At 39.3% G+C, this 23478-nt stretch overlaps 1 protein-coding gene across 1 annotated transcript; it reads left to right on the top strand.

Annotated features, from left to right (window-relative positions):
* Positions 1 to 404: 404 nt before the first annotated feature.
* Positions 405 to 20766, top strand: RRP15 (ribosomal RNA processing 15 homolog). The gene is made up of 5 exons (XM_035562541.2): positions 405 to 543; positions 3600 to 3874; positions 5095 to 5192; positions 6065 to 6263; positions 20094 to 20766. Exons 1-5 carry the CDS (start codon positions 498 to 500, stop codon positions 20244 to 20246), a joined length of 771 nt encoding a protein of 256 aa, XP_035418434.1. The 5' UTR covers positions 405 to 497; the 3' UTR covers positions 20247 to 20766.
* The last annotated feature ends 2712 nt before the right edge of the window (positions 20767 to 23478 follow it).

The following is a 23478-nucleotide window of genomic DNA, read 5'->3' as shown; positions in this document are numbered from 1 at the left end:
GGAGAACACTCTCCTTGGCCTGTCTCCTCCTGCCTATATATGTGTAGAACCCCTTGTTATTCTTCAAATCCATTAGCAAGTTCAGCTCCATCTGTGCCTTGGCATTCCTGATCCCATCTCTACATGAAGAGTGCAATGCTTTCCTGATGCAAGAAACGCCATGTTGTAGCAAGAAAGAGAGCAGCTAACGCTGACTTGTGGCTGCTCACCAGGGAAAGAAATGTAATTTGCCATAGCTTTGTTTAAATTTAATAATCTCCACCTGGATTTCAAGAGTTGCCCAGATGTTCTGGTCCATCAAGAAGGCCAGTGTTGGGCAGACAACGGCGCTGGCAAAGCACATTTCTGGAAAGAGGAACCCCAAACCCAGAATAAGACATTTGTTTTGTGTGGTTGTGAAGCAGCAGAGATGAGCTCCGGAACGTTTGGAGGCGGAACGGCACGGAGAGGAACGGCACGGCACGGAACGGAAGGCGCAGGGAGCACAGCGGGCGAAGATGGCGGCGGCCGTGGCGGGCACACGCGGCCTGGAGGCGGACAGCGGTACTGGGGGGGAGGGCGGCAGGACCGGGGCTCTCTCCCCGCAGCCTGTTTGTTCCCGGGGGCAGCCGGGTGCCATAGGCTGCTGGGGGTGTGGGGTGCGTGGTTTTGTAGGGAGCAGAGCTCGGGGGCTGTGGCTGTCTGCGCAGGATGGGGGTTGCCGTCTGCTGCCTGCTCGGGGGAAACCTGCACGAAACGCCGACTGTGGTCATCCACCTGGAGAGCGCTGAATATGAATAGAGCACAAACACGCTCACATTTCATTATTTATATTGATTCTTGCCTTGTCGTGTGTTGTTGGGATACACCTAACTACTTGTGACCACTTCTTAGTTATGCGATGTAACTGGAATTCTTTTTCCGTGTTCTGTGAGGAATCAAGGCTGTGTCCATGGGGTCAGCTCCCAGTGGTTCTGTTTGGTCTGAGGGTCACAACTGAACCCAAGGGAAGCCTTGAGCAGGAGCTTCTTTCAGAGCTCCTCTCTGAAGACTGGTATATTCAGTTGTATGTGTCCATGCCCAGATAGATCACTGAGCAAGCGTAGGTGAGGAAAGTACAGAGATTCTGTGCATGTATGTATGTATACAGCACCCCCCAGTTAGGGCTTTTTGTACTGAAACTTTGTGAGACTTGAATCTTTGTAATTCACAATAGAGCTCCAAGAACTACTTCTGATGGAGTTAATCTAGTTTAGATTACTTTGCTGTTGACAGACAGATCCTTTGACGTATTCAAAAACTGTCAATCCTGGCTGGTTGTTGAAGCCTTTGTTTATCTTTCTGTAATTGTTCAAAGTGTCAATTGTCTTGCAAAATATTTTGATATCTGGCGTTATTCTCCTAGTTAATTAACAAAGGATGTCACTTATATAAGAAAATCAATACATGGTCTTGCAATTTTCCCTTTTTTAAACCTATTCTATTTTTTTACGGTTAACTGTGGAAGTTGGCTCTAAGCAGTGTGTGGAATTCAGGTTTGGACCTCTGGTAGCTGTTAGTTTTGGTACGTGTAAGAAGGTGCAAGTAGGGATTAAATCCTTGTTGCAATCCTAGATAGCAATATTCTAGCATGGACAAGGCCTATGGCTGAAAACTTGACAAGTTGTTTTACAAGTAGGAAGCAGGATGTGATTGTGCACCTACTTCATGTGCAGCAATGTGGTTTTGTTTTTTAATTTGGAAGTCAGGATATAGATACACATCGGTAGCTTTAAGTAGTTTCTGAGTGTGATGGCCAAATTTGTTGCTTCAAAATTTAAATTTTATAGTAAGGAGTGCTGAAAAAAATATTCATCCTGTGTGGGGTGAGAGAAAACACTAAAAAGCATTCACCTTGATTGTAGTGAAAAGTCATATTCACGTAGGTAACAAACGAGTTCAGTAAGTATTTCTCTTCCACAGCTGTGGTATAGACATAAAACCTTGCTGCTTTCTGTGATGACCAAATGCCTTTCTAGCCTCTGAAGGTGGGCTCTGTTTCAAACTGGTCAACAGCACTGTTTTGCTGCTACCTCGTTTTATTGCTATTTCAAGAAGACACACGGTGAAGGCAAATTAATGAGTTAGTCTGACCACAGGGTATATGTTTATGTTTAAATAAGTAATGAATTAAAAATAAATATGATCAAAAGCTGTCTCTGTATAGTGTTATGGAAAATGGATCTTGTCAGCACCTCCTTAATTCTTTCTCTCAGTGTTTTGGCTTGTCAAGGTAACTGAAGGGGTGTAGTAATGCTTACAAAGTTAAAGTCTTTGTTCCAGTGGAACATAACATTATGATTTCAAAATATTCTTTCCGAAGTAGTGAGATAGAGGCAGATAGGTGAAAGGCAGCCAGCTGTGTGTTCGGAGGTGAGGAGCAGTCAGTCAGCTGGTCTCTCAGAACCAGTGGGGAGTTGTCCCCTTGCAGGTGGGACTGGGGGGGGGGGGTGATGTCAGAAACCAGCCTAGTACGATCTATCCCAGCCTTGTGTTATCTGTCCGTCACTTGATGGACTTTGCAGCCTTGAAAGCTGTATATAACATAATTCATTTGAATCTTCTGAGTGGCACAAGTGTTAGTGGAATGGGAGCTAATAGTTGCAGGACACTCACCTCTGCTGCTTGATTACCTGATAAGATGGGTGGACCTAAGTGACCAAGCATTTTGGTACACCCCAAACTTGCAGCCACTTTCATTCTAGTTAATCGTCCTCACTGTTGAGGACTTTATTTTTGTTACTTGACCCACCAAACAGGCTAGTGAGGGAAGTAGTAGATTCTTCATGTTTGTTTGTGTGGCTCTTCTTTCCTTGCTGTGTTTTGTGCTGTATCTGGATTCCAGACTTCAGTATTTTAACTCCGGTTACTTTGTTTTGGTTTGAAGGGGGTATGAGGTAAACAAATTGGAATTTGAAGGTATTTTGTTTGTGTATGAAGAAATCGAACAGAAACAGAAAATGGAACAGAGAAGCTCAGTGCCTCTGGTTACTTTTGAGCTACCTGACAAATGTCTTGGTTCTCTGTTTTGCAAAACAGTCTCCCCTCTGTGTTTGTGTCTAGGCAATCATGTTTTCGATGGTGTTACTTTCTTGAGCAAACTTTGCTTGCATGTAAGAAATACCCACCTTCAATTTAATCTGGCTACATGCATTTAAACACTAGATGTCGCTGTTGCAGTTTTTATACAAGTATGTACATCCATGTATATACATATATACGTTTGTATATACACATATAACTTATATTTTCCTAACTGAAAAATATCCTTTCCCCTCCCCCAGATTTACCAGACCTAGTCATCAAAATATTTTTTTAATCTAATAATAAATTTCCAGGGATATCTTTTGCCTCTTAGCTAACCTGCTTAGGTAAAATTACTTCAAAATATCACTGAGAGGAGCAAGCAGTAGGTACATTCATTATGATGGTGCAGGCCTGCTAGAGCAGCATCTTAAGCAAGGAGTACCTGGCCCTGAAATTTTATAACATTTGCATATGGAACAAATCGAGCCTGTGATGGGCCTTTACTAGAAACAGAAATGTTGATGCCTTTTTCTTTTTCATTTTTCTACCCCTAGGTTCTGAGTTAAGCTCAGGGCTTCCAGATGACAGCTACTCGTCGGGAGGTGAAGCCTTGGATGGAGATGATGAGGATGAAGTGGCAGCCCTCGACAATGTGGCTGAAGAGGCAACAAACTCCAAACCTGGCCCGGGTGCAGGCTGGGCAGATGCCATGGCAAAAGTGCTCAACAAAAAGATACCACAAAATAAGTCCATCATCTTGGCCAAGAGTAAAAAACTGGAGAAGGAGAGAGAAAAGGAAAAACAAGAGAGGCTGGAGAAGAGGAGGAAGGTGAGAAAAAGACTCAGCATTTCGTTGTACAATCAGTCAGGTGGGGATGCGGCAAGATCCCCTAAGCAGGGATTTGAGCCTGTTCTCAGTTTTGGGATCTCTACTCCACTGTGACCTCAAGTAGCTTCAATTTCTTGATCTTCTAGGTAGTCCTGCTCTAGGGTTTCTTACGTTACTGTTTTTTTATGGGCCATTGGACAGGCTGATCTTTGGCGGCAGAGTTTTTGGTGTCAGTCAGCTTGAGGTGTTTTTGTTGTTGACAGGATGAAAGAAGCATCCTTAAGCTCAGATTTCTATTTACTGTTATTGATCTGGGGTATAACTCCTTTTGTTGGCATTAGGAATGCAGGTAGTTCTAGCTCTGTCATAGAAGGTGAGAAGGAGAAAGGACAGAAAACTCTGGTCATCCAAATTCTGCTGTGACTTCCAAAATCAAGGCCTCATGGTTGAGATTGCAGCAATCCATGACGTGCTTGTGAATTGGTTTGCTCCCCTTGATCCCCTGGGATCATAAAGATAAGGACTTTGAAATTCCATGAAAAACTTTTTGCATAAAACAGACTTCATGCAGCATCACCAGGACTAAAAACTGTTAGATTGTTGAAAGGGCTTAAAAATGTTACCTTACTCCTGGTGCAGGAGCTGCGGAAATAATAGCATTCTGCTATTGATGTTGTGTGGCCCCTGATAATTTAAAAGTCGATCATTTTGGGATTTGGAAACAGTGAGCCTCAAAAAAGACAAAAATCAGTGTTGTATACAGCAGTTCTTCTCCAGTGGGCTCTTGGTACTCTTTTGTGTTTGAGTTCTGCTCATTGTAGTTTTTGCTATGCACCGCTGTCAGTCACAAAAGCTGCATTGTGATTAACTCAGCAGGGGAAGTCAAATTCCCAAGGCCCAAAATGCAACATGCCTGTCTTGACATGCCCAGAAATTTATTATTTATAATTTTCTCTCTGATCAGCTTGCGAAGTATTGGAATTGAAAACTGTCTTTGAATCATTTCCTTGTCTGTAGCAGTCAGTGTGAAGGCATCAGTGCAAGAGACTTGCCTCAGACCTGGTGTCCAGCGCTGTATTGGAGTTCCCCTTACCCTCAGCCAAACTGAGCTTTGTCAATTTATCATCTTTTATCTCCTCTTGCTGCATATTGTATCAGAGTATGCTGCATTCTCAGATGCTCAATGCCACTTACTTCATGTAACAATATTTATAATGCAGCTTGATAAAAAGCGGGAGTGGGAAATGATGTGCCGAGTGAAGCCAGATGTTGTCAAAGACAGAGACAGAGAAAGAAATCTTCAGAGAATTGCCACAAGGTAAGAGCATTTTGAAAGCTTTCCTGAAATACACATGTCTTAAAGGGAGGAAAAAGAGAAGAAAAAGCCTGTGCAGATAATCTGTTTCCAATCAGATTGAACTCTTAAGAAGTGACAAGCAGGAGCCAAGTGATTTATGTACAGGTCTGCATTGTACGGTATCAAGTTCAGCAAAAGATTTCAGAAGGTTTGCAAAAGCGTAAAAATTTAGACAAGAATGTAATGTTTGCTTAACAGAAGTGCTTTGCTAGACCCCTTCATTTTGTTTAAATTAGCAAAATGCTTTAAAAATGCAGAACAGTTATTTCTACTATTCTGTTTCTTCTTTCTCCACAGAGGATTCACCAGATACATGGCTGCTAGGTTTGGTTGCCTGTTTTGCGTTATTGTAGTTCACTGCCACAGAACTAGTCGAGCTCCTTGTTGATACTCTCTGTATGTGTTTGTCTCCTTACCGGTCTCATTCCTCTGCCTTGTACTGCAGCCTCAGCTGCTTTTAAGATCTTGTCTGAGGAATTTAATAGCTGGTTGTAGGATGAGTAGCATGCTTCTGAAGATGAAACATGCTTTTGTATTGATCTCAGTGCAATGCGCCATGCTTGTTTTGGGGTCTGAATGGTTGTTTGTAGATTTGTTACCGGCTCCTAGCAGTAAGTGTGAAGGAAGGTAGAGAATTGAAAGCCTCTTGTATTGTAAATGTTACATCTTAATTAAATTGAGGTTCTAAGTACCCATTTTTAGTAACTAGAAGCCATCTGGCATCTGCGCTGATTGGTTGTTTTGATAGAAGGTTCTTAGCTGCAAAGGCAACTTGAGTTAAAAAGCTGTTTCTGTCTTGTTGTTCACCTCCTTTCCCTTGCCTTCCATCTTAGAGGTGTTGTACAGTTATTCAATGCTGTCAGGACTCACCAAAAGAACGTTGATGAGAAAGTGAAGAAAGTTGGGAGCTCTGAGAGGCGACGTGCTAAACTGCTGTCATCTGTTTCAAAGAAAGATTTCATCGATGTTTTAAGAGGCATGGAAGGTGTTAAAGGAAAGCAGAATCCTGGGAAGGGCACAAAAAGTAAACAGGTAGGCTTCACCTGGGTAAAATACTGCTTACAAGATACCTTCTCAGTGTAATTTTTGTCTGCTAATGTGCCTGCACTTCAAAACAGCTGTCATTCAAGTGCCTGCTTTTTCTTTTTTTTTGAAGACTATTTAGAAAGGAAGCTTTTGGGCAGCAAGGTACAAAACACTGCAAGCTTTCCTGATATAGCATCAAGCCTTTTGTACAAACTACTTATTTTAGCTGTGTTTATAATGATAATAATAATGGACTTTATCTTGGGTTCTGTGCATCATGAAACAAACTGTAAGATTTTAATGGGTCGAGACCTTTGAAGCTTGGGAAATAATAGTTATGAGTTCTTTAAAATTGTTAAAGGTATGGTGTCTATTCATCCTACATGGTATATTGGACAGTACTCTTTGTGGGTACACACAGTTTCAGGCATTTCATACTCAGTTGTGCGGGATGATTATGCTCTGCAACTTTGCGGCTTTGCTGTACAAGTGAATACTGCGACAGGAAGAAAGTGAGACATTAAATCTTATACGTAAGCTTTTCTCTTTCAAATTGTGTGTTGGGGCTGTTGGGGCTTTATTGCTGATACAGTGTTTTGGAAAGAAGTGTTTTAGCACATCTTACATTTTTCCAAACATAGCCGAGAAGGATACAGTTTATTTGGACTTGTCCAACTCTTTATCAGTCCTTTTGATTCACTGAGTAGCTCAGGGTTAAAAACAAGTTGCTCAGACATACTCTCTTGTATTTCAGAAGCTGCATGTTTTTGACACGCATTTGCATTCAGGTTTGAACTTTGTGCTTGGTAATGGGTGGAATACTTCTGTGGGCCCAGACTTACACCAGTTAACTAAGTGCTTTTTGGTGCCAGAAATAAATACTTTAATCAGTTGGGAGACAACAGTTTTTCATATGTTTTTTGTTTGTGTGCAGTTGGGGAGCATGATGAAACGCTGCTTGGCATGAAGAGTTCATAGAATTTTCATGCAAGTGTAATACTAAAGTATTTTTTTTTAATTCCTTGGATAATGAGAACAATTTAGCTTGGTGCTGACACTTTATTTCTCCTTAAATAATTCCAGCTTGCTTGTTTGGGTGGGGATTTGTGCATGTGTGTTTTTTTTTTTTAGGGAGTCGGGGGGCGGGGGAGTGTTGTTTTTTATTCCCTGGAACAGCAGAACTTCAGAGTAATAGCAGTGCCTACTACTATTGCTGATATTAAGGACTGGTCAGGATTATCACTAACAGTCATGGGAATTATTTATCAGCTGCAAAAACACGGCAGACTGACAATGAATCAACAGCTGAGCAAAAACGGATTTTTGTGTGTCAGATTGTAGAAGGGCAATTTTTGAATTACTAGGGCAGAAAACATTGCAGATGCTTTTTTACCATAGGAGTGTCTTATTTTGGCAGCATCAGTAATAGCATTTTTCCATTAAAGTGCTCTGGAGAAATAATGCTTTAGATGCTGGCTGTCTAGTGTCATTTTTGAGCATGGATAGGTGCTGCTTTTATATTGCCTGTGAACAAAATCTTCAGATTTGGGAGTTTTTCATCATGAACTTAAGACCATGATTCTGGGTTGGTTTATTTGTTTAGTTGTTATTGTTGGTGGTGGTTTTTTAATATTCATGTCTACATGGATAGACTGTCTCCCCATTTCCTGCCGTGCTGCATTCCTTCAGTGACTCTCCATTCAGCAGTGTACCAAGCTCTTTAAGAACAGTTTGAAAAAGAGTTTTGTTTTTTTTAATCTGCCTTCTCTTGTGAATATATCTTACCTGTCCATTATGCTCCCATATTCTTAGTTGTTGAAGCCAAATTCTGATCTTTAGTCTCCTTCTCAGAATTGTACAGACATTCTGCCACTGAACAACACTGCTGGCTTCCATAGTCGTATCATTGCTTCTTGGTCTTTTGAGGGTATTTCGGAGAGCAGTAAGCAGGAATGAGACTTTGAGACAGTGAATTCCTTAGAGCGCAAGCCTGGTAGATTTTTATGCCATCTGAAAGCTCTTGTTTGTTTGGTCTGGTGGTGGAGGTTGTTTGTTTTTTGTTTTGTAGTAGCCTGCTTTGTTTGTAGCAATTGAGAGCATGGCGTGTATTTCATCTTTGAAAAAGAGAGGGGAATATATTTATTTCGACATAAACAATGGAAGGGATGCCAATCCCAAACTCCAGGCTTTGTGCCATCAATTAAAAAATCAGTCCAGAACAATAAAAACACTACCCCACCCACATAAAACAAGCAGTTAGCAAGAAAAATAGCAGAATAAAGCTTTCCCAGTGAAAGCAAAGGTTTCTTTACCCACACCTGGTACTATGAAAGGAGATTGACTGTATTTGTGAGAATGGGCAAATACTTAGTCTTCCTCCTCTACAGTGGTTTTTGAGTGATAGATTTGCTGTCATGGTCTTGAGAGTTTGGCTCCTTCCAAATGTTAGGGATTGTTGAAGATATCCTTTACAAAGCTCTGTTGTGGTTGATTATTTACTCAAGTATAGGTATGCATGATAAAAAGAAATTAAAAGCTCTATAAAGGCCCATCTGTAGTGGTCGGATTTTGGTGTGGCACAAATTCTTTTAAAAGTATGTTCTTTTTCCATCAGTTTCATGCCTTCATGGGAAGAACAGGTAACCTGTAAGTCTGCCAGAGCTTAGTGTTGTTGTTTATAGTCTCAAACCTTTAGCCATTGGCTCAAACACTACTTGGTGTACCCACCCAATGCAGCTGTGAAAGACTGTCAGGCTGTGAAAAAATTTCTCGTGCCATTGGAGACTGTAGCCCCTTTTCAGGTTTTGTGTGCCCAGATGGGAGTAATTACTTTTCTGAGCTGGAGCCAAAAACTTTGCCTTTCATATCACTAACTGTTTATCAAGGTATTTCTTAATCCTTGCTGAGCCAGCTGACTTGTGTAATGTTTTTCCCTGTTTTTTTTCCAAGGTACTGTACAAGATGCTTGCCTCTGGGTAAGGTCATGTAATATCCCTCCCCCTACCTTATCTGAAAGCTTTGTGTTGTGGGATAAGAATGAATAATGGGGGGGGGGGGGGGGGGAAAGCCTCACTGTTTGTTTTTTTTTCTTGGGTGTGGGTTTTTTTGGAAGCATTTATCTGCAGATACAAGGGCTTTCCATTCTCGCTCAATGCAATCTTTACAGAGCATGTTTTCATTTCAGTATTTATTGCTTAGATCTTGGCTCTTTCCCACCTTTAAGAAACCTGAAGAAATGTTAATAATTTACATTTTATTTGTTTGTTGTTTTTTTTTTTTTTAAATAGTAGTACTACATATCAGCTTTCTGGCCATAGAGGCTGAAGTCATCTTTATGTTTGTAGAGCAAATACAGAAGTAGACAGTGATGTTAAAGGATTCTTTATGCTATTCCTAGAGAGTTAAGTTCCTTTCAGAGGTATGCCCATGAAAGAGATGTCACAGGGTCTAACATAGGTGATATTTTTATCAAGGACACTTCATTCTTCTAAAGCCCCCAGGTATTTTAATTTCTCTTCCGTAGGCTGTAAATTGTTAATCTGACCTGGCCTGGGACTTATGGCAACTGTTGGTCTGCAAGGGAATGATAGTAGATTGTAGCCTGAACTGAATCCTTACTGGGAAAACATGTCCTATTCTTAGCACCGTTTTCTGGAAAAGACTTCATAAATAGGGAGTTTGTTATTTTTTCCAAGTTAAATTTTTAATTGTGCTAAGTTTCACATATATATTTCAGTATGTAGTTGTTGAGAGGCCAGTTTCAATGCTCGTGTCTGTTATTTGCAGATTATCTTAATACATTTAACCTACTCTGGTTTTCGTGCAACCAAGTGCTCCAATTACAGTCTAAGACTCCACTGAATTAGAATAGACTTCAGGTCTATTTCTAGCTTTAGGCGTCCGTCGCAATTTTCTGGGTGCAGTTAAGATCATTGGCTTAGGGAAGTACCTTTGCTTCCAAGGTTGAATGAAGTTTCTGATCCTGTAAATCTATACAGGAATGCTTGCTGGTGCAGCGAATTAGAATTCTGAAATCTTAATTGTAAGAAAGCAAAGAACTTCAGAATTAGCATTTCCAGAGCAGTCTCAGCCCTTCTCCCTTGCAGCATGTCAGTTACAGTAAGGTCATTCATTCTATGATTTCAGCAGAAGCAACAGAAGCTCTCTTAACTTTTTGCTTCTCATTTGTGCTTCTATTTCCAAAATGTGTTGATGAAGGCACCCTCATCTTCGAGGAATTTGGTAAGGTGCATCAGCACCTCTTTTAAACTTAAAAGGAAAATTTTAAGTGATAATGACATTCCAGAGTAGGAGAAGTTTATTACTGTGACTGTTGTATTCTGTCTTCACAGAACTAATTGAAGGAGTAACGATGCATGCCTGTGTTCCAGCAGATTTGGGGGGGCAGCCAAGTATTAATTTAGTTCACATGCAGCCAAAGTAAAGTTGTTCTCCTACTTCTAATGTCTTCCCATTACATTCACAGTAACTTGAATTTGTATTTAGTTATAAATCGTGCATTTGCATCTGTCTTTCATATGTGTGTACTTTCTTGAAAGCCACCTATGTTTGGAGTTTGTTTTTATTACCAATATTTGCTGATGAACTACCTACACTATGTATTCTATTTCACATCCTTATGGATAAATATAGCACAGTCTGCCACCACTGTGCTATATTCTAATTACCTTATCTTCTCTAAGATAAAGGATTATTCTGCAGTGTTAGAAGTTGTTTGACATTTTTACTTTCAATCTGTTTACAGGAAGATGTATTGACTTACCGTTTTTGGGTCATCAGCAGGGTTGGTTGTTGAAAATATACAAGTTCAGTTTTCTGTTTAATGGCATACATCTATTTCTGTTAACATGGGAACGTAGGTCTTTGCCAGTATTTTTATAAGTATTTAATAGATGTCAGGAATCTAATGCTGTGAGTTCACTTTCAGGTAAGAGAGTTAAAATTGATGTGATGGCTTTATCTCACTAGGTTCACCCTTTTTCCTGTGTTCTTGCCTTCAGGTTTCCCTTTCTACTCTCTTTTTGTATCTCCCAGGGCTTGTTTTCTTTTCCTGTTGTACTTGACTATAAGTCAGGAAGGAAAAAAGGCTGTGATTTGCACAGTCTGCTTTCACCAACCTCTTTCTTTTTTTTTTTTTTTTTATCCTCTTTGTTTTATGTTCCCAGGAGGTTCTTTCCCTTTGCCCTTCAGGGCCAAGCACACAGTTCTATACTCTGGTTCCTAATGCTAAAGTGGCCCTGGCAACTGCTTGCACAGGAGGACCGGTTCTCTCTTTGTCATTGTGATTCGCATGTGGTCACTGAGGACGGTTATTTCAGGAGAATTTGGCTACTAAAAGCCTGCCATATCAACTGAGGTGATGACCTCAGGTTTGGGAAGGCTGGTCCCCCAGGTGTTTAAAACCTGGCCACACCTTGGAAGGTGTTCATGGAGATAGCAAAAGACATTCCCAGCTCCAAAATAGTCATTAAATGATTTGTAAGTTCAAGAAAATGCATAACAAGGTATTAGCGAATACATGTAGGAAATCCTTCTTCCTTAGAGCAGACAAAATGTTTTAAGTTCATCTTGCCTTGGAAAGAGTTGAGGTGATTTAGTTGAAACATTGCAAAAACCTTCAGCCTGAGGCAGGTGACTGCAATGGAAAACTTCAGCCTAATGCAGTTGAAGTTTGGCAGGTTTAAGTGAATTTAAACAGGGACTAACAATTGAAATGTGATGCAATATTCAAACAGCTCCATCTGTAATATTTGAGAGTAACTTGCCTTGCTGTTTGATTATTAATGCACAGGAGACTATGGTGTTGTTCTGTTTTCCCAGACAATGTCGCCAAGCTGGTTTTCAGTAAAACTGTGTCTAAAATAACCGCAAACTTGTGGTATACATCATCTTCTGATCTTTCTGTAAGTATACAAAGCACAGACATCCAAAATGTCAAATCCTATTATAGAATTGTTTTACTGAAGTGTAAAACTATGATTTGCAGAATTATTTTAAAAGGAGAGTTGTCTTCAGTGTAATCTGTGACTTTTTTGACTGAAGTTGTAAAAGTGCATTGTGTCAGAGCCAGGGGAAATCTTTTCATTATTTATTTATTTTTTATTTTATGCATTTTTTCCCTGCAACAATGGCAGAAAACTTTTTTAAAATGCTTCAGGTCATTATTCTTTTGGGGACCTATCACTTTTTCCAAATTACAATTCTTTCTTTTTATTCGGAAAATGCTGTAACTGTCAAACAGCTGCTCCCTGGTTGCTAAAGAGTACTTCCTTACCACTGCCTGCACCCCTACCAAATTTATAGTTTTTGACTTCAAAACCAACCTCAGCAGATCTCACAAAGTTATGACTGTGGACACAGCCCTGATTTAATGAAAAAACAACTTTAAAAAATATATCCAGTTTTATCTGGTAAATCGAGTTGGAAGTCTTATAAAAGCAGCTGTCCACTTTTGGCTTTGTTCATAACTCTTATAGGTAGGGTAATGTAATTAGAGAAAATAAATCTGACTGTTCCACAGAGTTTATAGAAAAAGTTCTCTGAAAGTAACAAATACTGGGTGGGGCTTGTCTCTCTGAACCATTTTTTTTCCCCTCATCTAAGCACTTTCTATTGCAAATTATCTTGAAAAATTGATTGCTTTACTTTGAAGTTTTATTAAGGTATAAAATGTTCCTATTTCCAAAGTGTTGAACTAGCAGATGTGAGATGTGTATTATAAATGACCTCTGTGCACACCTACTCTTCTGTTTATCTTGGTAGAGTTCAGGAGTGATGGGTCAAACTGCTTACAGCTTCCAATAGTTAGAGGGTTGCTCAGTTCAGTCTGTGTATATTTATTTATTTATTTATTTATTTTCTTTTGGATAATCTGGCGAGTTTTTAATGACTGTTTCTGAAATTCACTGGAAACTTGAGAAAGATATATATAATATTTTTTTAACCTGCTATTACAAATAATACTAAAGCTGTCTTCTTGGAAAGATCTGACCTTTTTTGACTTTGTTGCCAAACCCTGGATGGTGTTCTTCTCTTTGTGGCCTCTTTCATTACTTCTCGATATGCAGTCATTGTGAAAGCGTATGCAGAAATGTAGAAGGAAGGATTGGAAATGAGGAGAAAGGATAGCCAGATGGCTAAGATAAGGGATTGGGATCACAGGCAGTTTATTTATTCACTCTCAGGTTTTAACTTCTAAAAAGCAGCCTGGGAGTGTCAGGGTGTATGGTCTGTTAATGAATTTGCTGCTTGCTTATGAAGGTGTGTGGGAAACTGCAGCAAAGTAAACTCAAAGAAACTTGGATTTGCAGGCATATAGTTTATATTGCAAATGCCATGTAAGTAAAAGTAGGGGCAATGAGCGCAGGGGTGTTTAGCCAGACAAGCTGCTTAGTGGTCATAAAAACTCCAGTATTTCATATTTAGTAATAAAAATATGCACAAGCTAGATGTATTTTTTTTCTCCTCTTCCTTCCTCCTAGGTTTTGGATAGCTATACTTGTTTCAGGACTCAAATGTAACTGGAAATCCTGAGTCAGAAAAAGGAGGCTTTTTATTAGCTCTACTTCCTAATCAGCTGTACTTTGAGATGATTTCTTAAGTGCTGGAGGTAAAGGACTTGATTATTACTATGGTCTTCGTTGTTTGAGATAACCTTTTGGGACTTGCTTTGCTATGCCTCTTGCTGAAACATAATGGAGAACAGTGGATGATTTCAGCATCATTTATAGGAAATAATTGGTATCACGTTCAGATTATTAAAAAATCTGCAGGCTGCTAATTTATTCTTTAAAAAAAAAAAAAAAAAAAAAAGGTTCAAAAGTACTCCAGACAACTGCTGGCCTTCATGCTTCCTTACTGTGCTAGCAGGCAAACGTTTTTATTAAAAGCATGCAGAAGGTCTTAGATACCCATCTGGGACAGTGCCTAAGTATCTTTCATAAATGAGTAATGTGAAAAAATCTGTTGTGACTTGAAAATACTTGTCTGAAGTAGGTTGTTGTAAGACATTATTACTGGACTTCTGAGGGATAGTGGATAGAAGGCCTTAGTCTTAAACTGATATTTTTTTCCAGGCGCTTCTATGGTAGTTACATATTTTCTAGGTACAATGTAAAGGTTAAGAAACTGTGCACCTTGCAACAAGGGTATTTTGGATCTGGGGAATGTTTAGGGTGAGAGCTGATCCTTAAACTCTTGTCATGTCTTCAATTACTACACCAAATACATATTAAAAAATGTAGCACCAGCTTCTTCTATCCCTTGTTGTGTGGGATTTTTTTCTGGGCTGAAATACTAATTATCTGGAAAAGTTCTTTCTTCCTTCGTTTGAATCACATCCAAACAGAAAAACTCTTGGTTCATTATTTTCCTTTTTAGGAATATCAATAGAAGTTGGTAAGGAGGAGTCCATCTAAGTTTGCTCTTGGTAATTAGCCAATGTTTTTTGGTATACAATGAACATTATTTTGCTGGCTGTGGTTCCTGGAAGCTCAGGCTTAGCTAGCACAGAGACCTACCTAGTCTTACTGATGAGCAGCATGATCTTTCGTGAGACAGAATGAAGATTCTCAATGAAGCAATGCAGCTACCTTAAATCTTATATGTCAAACCTTAGATGTCTTATGAACAAAATGCTTTATGATTCAAGTACGATTCAAGTACGTCACTTATCAGACAAGAATTTATGTAGCTGGTTATGGTATTCAAAGTATAACATAACGTGATGCTTTAAATGCAACAGTCTTCATCGTATGCTGTTTTCAACCATACAACTCATTGGATCTTTGTCAGGAATTTATGGATCTAGGTGCTGTGCAGTCTTTGCTTTACGGATCCTATTGTTCAAGTAGATGAAATGTGAAAGCTCTATGGAGACTGACAGATGGAGAAAAGGTAGGAATAACAGGTGAATGCTGCGATAGTAGTGACCAGTATGCTAGGCAGTAATTCCGCTGGCGGTGGTATAAAAGCTGGTAAGTGGGCATTGCAGGTATGAAGGTAAAAGCAAATAGCTGAGGATCAGATGCATGTAGGAACTTTTCCTATAGTAAAGATCTCACTGTACCTGAAATAAGTTGATCAACAGTTCTGCTTTAAACTTAAGGTGTGTGTTTTTTTGTTTTGTTTTGTTTGTCTGTTAAATATCATTAAATTTGGGGGTTTGCTTATATTGCTCTTTCAGATTCTTAGGCTACAGTTTTATTTACTTGCAGCTGAGAGGAAACTTACTTTTCTTAGCCTGTGAGGTTGGATATTCCTGAAAATAAATTTAGGAGTAATGATTTTGTTGGTGTTCTTTGTCTTCCCACTCCAAGGTTTGTCTCTTCTTGTGTGTGTTTTTTTTGTCTTTTTTGTTGTTTTGTTTGTTTTGTTTTGTTGCTTTTTTTTAATGGAGACACCTCCAGTACATGCTGTGTTTTTGAGTTAGGCTTCAGTTAGCTTGCCTGGGGATGAGGAACAGCATAGCAGCAGTCATTTGGAGAAAGATGCAGGTTGGCAGGGAGAATAATTGTCAGACTTAACGTGAGAATGCATTTTGGCAGTTACACTTTTAACTTCTTGGTTGTGACAAAAGCCTCCCTGTATTTCGAGTTCTTGGATGTCTGTATTGAGCAAAATAGAGGAACTTGGGGAGGCAGCTCAAATTAATTAGGCATGTTAGAATTGTTTTCTCAGGGCTTAAAATTGTTGCTTTAAAGATATTTATGTTAGAAATTCCTTCCCTGACAGGTACAAATAAACATTTATTGTATGTGATTGTAAAGAGAGATGCCCCTGCAAGCTCTGGCATTTCATCTTGGTCACGGAGCAAAGGCGTGGGAGCCCAATACACTGATCGTAATTCTTACGTTTGAAAAATGTTAACTTGTTAATATTCTGCAGTTATTGTCTTCTGGACAATAGGGGAATCCAGACCACAAGGGAATCTCTACAGTCATGCAGATACTTTTGCTGTTGTGCAGGTGCAGAAACTGAGGTATGTTCAAGATCCACAAGCTAGTAGAAAGCAGAGTGAAGTCTAATCTGTGCATTCTGTTTTCAGGACATATACTTTAACACTCACCAATAAGCATTACAGGACTTTTATCAGCCTATGAGTAAGGCTCTGAAAAGCTCTGGAAAACTTTCCTGCTCCAGTTTGAGACTAGTGCTATCCCAGTAAGACAACAGCTAAAAATGAGAATGTCCTGTGACTTAGACTGAACTTAATTCTCTCGTGCTTTCAAAGGAAGCAGGCTCTGGGCTAAGGCACTCGTTTGCAGACTGAAGCAGCTGATGCACAGTGGTAAGGCTCCTGCTGCTGCTTGCACTGCAAGACCACTGAAAATTGCTCCAGAAGCATCCAGGAGTCAATTCCAGCCCAGATTCTGCAAGTGATGTCTGCTTGTTCTAGATGACAGAAATAAGCTTTGTTTGTTGATTGGTTTTACGAGGACTTAGCTAAGAATTTCTGCTCGTCTTGTCCTGGTGCAGATTTTAGAGAATGTCTTCAAACCAGAATTAGTTTGGGAAGTACCTCCCCATTACAGAGGTACTTGTGTCAGACTTGAGCTAATGCTGTGATAGCTTAGGTGACACATCAAACCACCAGTTTGTGGTATTTGTATGTTCTCTTCAACTGGGCTATCCAGCTTTCCCAGCAAATGGGCCATCTGCACTATGGTAACTACAGCTTTGGGTTTTGGTCTGTCATATTGCAGTGATAACACCGTGTACCAGTGACTCCTAATACATTTTGCTGGTCGCTGCCTCTCAGACCTTTCTGAAACAGGTTACCACACCTTCAGGCAAAGAACAAACCCATACAAAAGTGTGTATAAAAGGTGGGGGGGAGGGATAACAAAAAACAACTGTTCACTCCTTGCCTTACCACTTCATGTGGCATTACACACTTATGTTTATATAGCCTGTTTTGTTTGCATGTGGGGATGTTCAAAGGGAACTTCAGTGATGTCGTGGAATGTGGGAGAGGTGGATGAACAGCTGACTGGGAGTTCAAAGGCAGTTGTATAGAATGAAGACTGGTTTATTTTCTAAGTGCCAAGAATCACTTTTGCTTTATTTAGATTAAACTAGATTATGGCATTGAAAGCCCAAGTACATTAACATTCTTATATAAAACAATGGGGGAGGCAATATTACAGCTGAACTAATTGTTAATTATACAGATAGTCTTGCTGCATATTTTCTTAAGACTCCGGGAATTTTTTTGTGATAGAATAGATTGGGGTAGCTGTGATGGGAAAAACAGAGCAGTGAATGACTTAGGAATGAAGATACCAAACGCAGTGTTTTCTTCACTTGGGAGCATGCTTAAAACTGATTAAATATTTTTTTTCAAGTATTTAATCTTCATCTTTCAGGCATGGACATGCTACCTCTGTCTGTCGTCTTAGTGCTTGTATAAATCTCTATTCAAACCTTTGTGTCTCCTTACATAGTGGGTAATTCTGTGGAGGATCAGCATCCCTTTTTTGTTGAGGTCCTGCTTTTGTCCTGTTGTTCGCTTGCTGAATAGTGGATTGTGATGAATTTGAGAATGGGGCTTGTCAAAGCCTGAGCAGCCTTACTCTGTCACTGCTGACAATAACGTTTGTTATGCGCGTGTGGAAAAAGAAATGGCATCTCTGTTGGTTTTATTATTATTGGAAAAGGAAAATTGGATTTTGTAAGGAAAATGGGGTTTTTCTATTTGGGTATTTCAAGTTTTACTCTGTGGCACGTTCAAGCAGTGATTATTTCTAAAAGTTCTGGGATTTGTTTTTTTTAAAAAGTGTTTTTTGTAATCATTCTGACCTTTCCCTACTCTGGGACTTTTCTCTACTCTGGAAAGATGGACATATAGAACAACTGGAATCTGATTTTAAGAAAAAAGAAAAAAAAAAAAAGCTTTCAACTCCTTGTGTCCAACAACAGAATAGCAGAGTTGGCACTGACATGCGTTATTACCACAAGAATATCTTAAGGTCTGCATATGGACCTACCCAGTCTGTAACACTCTTAATTCGAGTTAATTGATCACCCTGCCTGAGGTGATTTCAGGCTTTACTAGATATTGCATTTATGTGAATTTCTGCAGGAGTGAAAGAAGATAGAAGTTGCTCTCCTGGGGGAAAAGGAGATTGTTGTTTTCTCCACAGCTGCTAGAGGTGGGAGAGTTACCCTTAGGAGTAGGCATTATGAGAGCAGCTGTGAAGACAAAAAATAAAATAGGGGGGAAAAAAAAGGTGCATGCAGCCTGATGAATAGCTGTAGTACTGTAGTGTTTCTCTTTTTTTTTTTTTTTTTTTTTTCCCAACTGGTCCCTGGGAGATTCCTTTTGGGAAGGAAGGTGTTAAGATTTGTAATGCTATTTTTGTGAAGGTAACCTTTCAAAAACTGCTGAACAAGTCGCATTTATAAACATTTCTGTTTTGGTTACCCATTACAAATATATGTCTTGTTTGGCAGACTTTTTATGCTCAGAGAGCCTCTCTTGGTGTGATGTGTTAGATTAACATTGATCTGCATTCTCTATTCCTAATTTGTCTTGCTGTTAAATTCTTTATGCTGCTCTCTCTCAGAAGTGGTGTGAGCATTAGCTTAAGGATGCAGTGGTTCTACACAGTGTGTATGCCTAGGAGTTTAGAGATGCACTGCAAAGAAGAGGCATGAACAAATGTCTGCAGCGATCATACGTTTACTATGCGTTTTGCATCTAGTAGGCAAAACCACATCCACAGAATGCTGCAACATATAATCCTAATCTGCTATACAGCATCAGGAAGTGGCAGTTACTTACACTAGTGTGAACCAGTTGAGGCCTACCTATGCTTTTGAGCAGGGGAGTGGGAAGAACAGTGAGTTACATGTTTCAAAGACCCTTCAAAAGTAAGTTGTTTTCAGTTCCCCTGATTCCTCTTTGGTACAATAATTTTTTGATTGCATGTTGGACACTGTAGCAAAACACTTCTGAGGAACAATACAGCTCAGAGGCTCAAACTATTGAAATCCTTCTTCAGTACATTTAACAGTTTTTAGTATCAGTAGGAACGTCCGACTTGCTTCATATTGTTCTTTAAAACTTTTGCCACAGGATGGAGCTGTTGCACTTTCCAAGTATGAGCTGTCACTTAGAAGAACTGCAACCTAGCAATGTTTTCAGTGCTAACCTGAAACTAAGGCTCCTGTCACTTAACTGTTCACCAGTCCGTGTATTGTGGCCTCAGTTTACCCACTTTGAAGAAGTAGGAAACTTGGAATAAGGTGTTGTTGGCTTGCTGACTGTAGATCAACTTCCAGTTTCTTAGAGGCAGCTTTGCACCATATGACAAGCCCAGGTAGTGAGGTAATAATCCACATAAAGGAGATTTGGTTCATGTATCACTGAATATGTTCAATATTAAATTTGTTTTTTTTTTTTAAGCCTTTATTAAATCCATATTTGTGTTTTAGAAATGTGCCAAGAAGTGTTCTAATGAAGCAGCACCTGGGGGTTAATAAATGATATCATGAATCCATTTTGATTGCCAAGAAAGATTTTAATAAAGGAAGCTATGCCCAGGGTTGACTGTTTCATCCACAATGAATAATTGATTTGTTTCCTTATTTCTTTTATTGGTTGGTTAAAACAAGTTTCCTTATCAGTATAAGGTTGTTTATGATTGTCTTTCATATTTGTATACCATTTGCATGAAGAGCTGGCCTTTGGGATGTCTTTCAGTGCAAATGGTGCGTGAGGTGTTATTTTGGTTGGTTGAAGGACTTCCATCTTTTCCTGTTCCTCTTTCACATTCTCATCTTCTCTTCCTTACCCTCCCCTCAAACATACAGGGTGAAGTGAAGTCTGAAGAGGGACCAGAATGGAATATACTGCGTGATGACTTCATGATGGGAGCATCTATGAAAGACTGGGACAAGGAAAGTGATGGAGAAGGCAATACTGAACAAGGAGGTGGTCTGAAACAAGAAGATGACAGTGACTAAATGAAACTGAAAATTATTCAAGATAATTTTTTATCTTTTTTCTTTATTTGGATAAAAAGTCAACATTCTGTGAATGTACAATGGTTGGAGGATGTTTCTTTTCTTAAAAAGAAACTTACACAACTTTGGAGTGTATTTTCTCCTCCATGTCAAACTCTTATTTAATATAGCTACATTTGCTATACTGAAGTCCTGAAATATTTTCCAAAACATGTATAATTTTCAACATATTTCCAAAATATTTTGTACAGTCAAAATAGTGGCACCTGCCCAATGAAAGACAGATTTTGCCAAGGTCATTAAAAGTTTATACATTAGTCATGGCAGCTGATGTATTAGTGCGCCTGCATTTGCAAATCAGTGTTGCACTTTGAAAAGTTGTTAGCAATTTGCAGTAGAAATGGCTTACAATAAACACAGAAATGCCTTCACCTTGTAAAGTTATCGGACTCCTATAGAGACTTTATTACTTTGGCCAGGAGAGGTATTGTAGATAATAAAGAAAAGTAAGCGTTCGTGTGACGGTCTGGTCTTGGAGCATTAGTTTGATTGGAGACAACTCTGGAAACATAATTGTGAAATGAGACTTGACCTTACTGATGGGCTTTTTGTGTGTGTCTATGTACACATAAAAAAAAATATAAATCATACATGTATATGCATGCATGTTTTTTCACTGCAAGCCTGAAGTTACGTGCCTTAAGAGACTCGTAAGAGCAGAAAGGACAGTCATTGCTATTGTGTTTGTTGGGGGAGAAAGGGCTTTTCTAGAAACACTGCATAAAATTGTATTCAGTATTGGTTCATTTGCAGTTCCAGTCTTCTGGTCTTTTTCAGTAGGGAGCCGGACCTCTGAGATGCATCCTGTGGCTTTAGTCAACTGTAATGCTAATTCCTCAGGTCTGCAAAGGGTCAAACAGAAGCCCTTCCTTTTAGGTGCATATTCTAACAATACCAAATTTTGGAAAAACATGTCAGTATAACACTATTCACTTTGATTGAGCTACAGCAGTTTCTCCTAATAGGTGGTTAGGTTGCAGAGGTGCAGAAACCAATGTACATAATACAAATATATAGAAGCGTGTAAGTACAGAGGGAATAGCATGGTGGTTAAGGAGTTTTAAATGAGAGGCTGAGGCTGAATTCTTCTGCCTTCACTGACTGGATCGTCTGTCTGATGCTGTGTAGTTTAACTTTGCTATCACATTTCCCCATTTACTATGTGAAGAGAATGCTTTGGGTCCTCTGAATTGATACTTAAAAATATATAGTTCTATTCTGTGTCTATAGATTTCTTTCATACAAACCTTTCTTTCTACCTGCTTATATGCAAGATATGTTTAGGAACGACTTGAATTTTTGGTCTTCAGCATTGAAATGTGTGGTAAGACAGTGTATTTAAGACTTTTAATGAATGCATCGAGGAAGGCAGGGGGATTGAACTTTGTGTATGTTACAGCATAAAAAATATACATACAAAATGGTAGAAAGAAACCCATCCTAACAACTGGCAGTGGTTGTGTTATCCCTAGCCTATTCATCTGGTATATATTGTAGCATAATTCTTTGAGGAGAACTCAAAGCTAACAGCAGAAATGTTTAGATTTTCAAGCTGCTTTGAGTGTTAAACATATTAGATATCTGAGTAGACATTAGTTTGTGGCCTGATATTTATTATCACAAATGAAGGCATACACCGAAAATATCAAGTGGCAAAACCACAGAAGTTTGACATATGGTTATCCCAGCTTCTGGAGGTTAGACATCTGTATAGCTGTTCGGCTAGAGCTGGCATCTCATTAGTGCAATACAAAAATATACTACAATGAATCTTGAGTCTATAAAACAGCATAATAGTCTAATCTGACATTGCTTTCTTTCTCCAGAGTTAAGTTACTTTGTGTGGAAAAACTACATCAGCACCTTTAAATCTAGAGTAGGTCTCTAGGTTTATATCACCAGTCTCTGGCTGAGATCTAACTCTTGAAAAATAATCTAGTTTTTCTTAGAAACTACAATATCCTGAGGTGATTGTGAAAACTTCAGAATACTTTCAAAATAATTCTAGAATACTCAGATGTTTAACTATGCGCATCTTGAGCTTCCATTCCACTTGAAGTGCATAGCAGTACTTAAGTATTTTGCCTATAGAATGAAAGCATTTCTTGCCTTTTAAGAGGCATACTACTCAGATTTTTTGTTCAACTGGATAATTTTATAAATTTGATAGTGTGGCTTGTCCTTTCATTGTGATATGCAGAGAAGCTCCTAGAATAACTTAAATGGGTAACTAATTCTAAAAGAGAAATAAACTAAGGAGTCTTGTGGCAGATGGAAGTGGTGCATTTTAATTTTAGGCATTTGGCACTGGTTTATTTCACAAATTCAGTTTTAATTGACTAGCAAGTCAAAAGAGCTAAACCTTGCTTGGCCCAGATGTCTTCCGGTTTCCTCTCGTTTGTAGAATCAGCTGGCCCACCCATCTCCCTACCAGCTTTTTCAGTAATATTTTTCCTTTTCAACAGCTAAGAAGAACAATCTTTAGCAGCTTTTCCCAGCCGTCAGAATTCTCAGTCCATTTTGCCTGCTCCCATGAATATCTCTGCTTAAGCAAAGCTGTGCTGCTGCCCTTCATTCCAGAGAGCATGAATCATCTTAACTTTGTATATTTCTGTACCTATCTATATAAAGCCAATAAGGATGGGGTGGTTCCAGTTTTGTTAGGCTTCAGGCCAACTCCAGAGTACGTAGAGTTTAATATTCTATGGATTGCATGCAAGTAACAAGGTTTTGTTTAATAAGAGAAGGCATAGGGTCAGCTCTTCCCATGCCTGTCCTCCTCTCGTCTAGTTTCTCATCAAGGAAAACATGATTTGGCCTATGGAAAAATGGACCATCTCCCTGCTTTTCTTCAGCCTGCTGTTAGGGAAACACTTTGGGAGTGGTTGTAGAATATCCTTGTGCCTGATGCTACTGCATCACGTAGTCTTCCCTGCTAAAATGCGGAGGAAAGAGGTCCTAATTCTGCAGCTGCAAGGCAGATTCTCATAGAGTTCAGAAGTTGAGCAGAACAAAAGGGCTGGAAGCTGCTGCCTGGGGTCCCTGCTGCTTCCTAGTGGAGATAGAAGAGGAAAGAGAAAGAGCCCTCTCCTTTTGTTTGGAGTCCATAAAGTTATTTTGACTATCTGATACTTCCAGAAGAAGGTGGTCTGTAATGCTGTATCTGTTCAGA

The sequence above is a fragment of the Cygnus atratus genome, chromosome 3 (genome assembly GCF_013377495.2).
Source record: "Cygnus atratus isolate AKBS03 ecotype Queensland, Australia chromosome 3, CAtr_DNAZoo_HiC_assembly, whole genome shotgun sequence".
NCBI classification, from domain to species: domain Eukaryota; kingdom Metazoa; phylum Chordata; class Aves; order Anseriformes; family Anatidae; genus Cygnus; species Cygnus atratus.
This window is presented reverse-complemented; position numbering and strand designations above follow the sequence as displayed.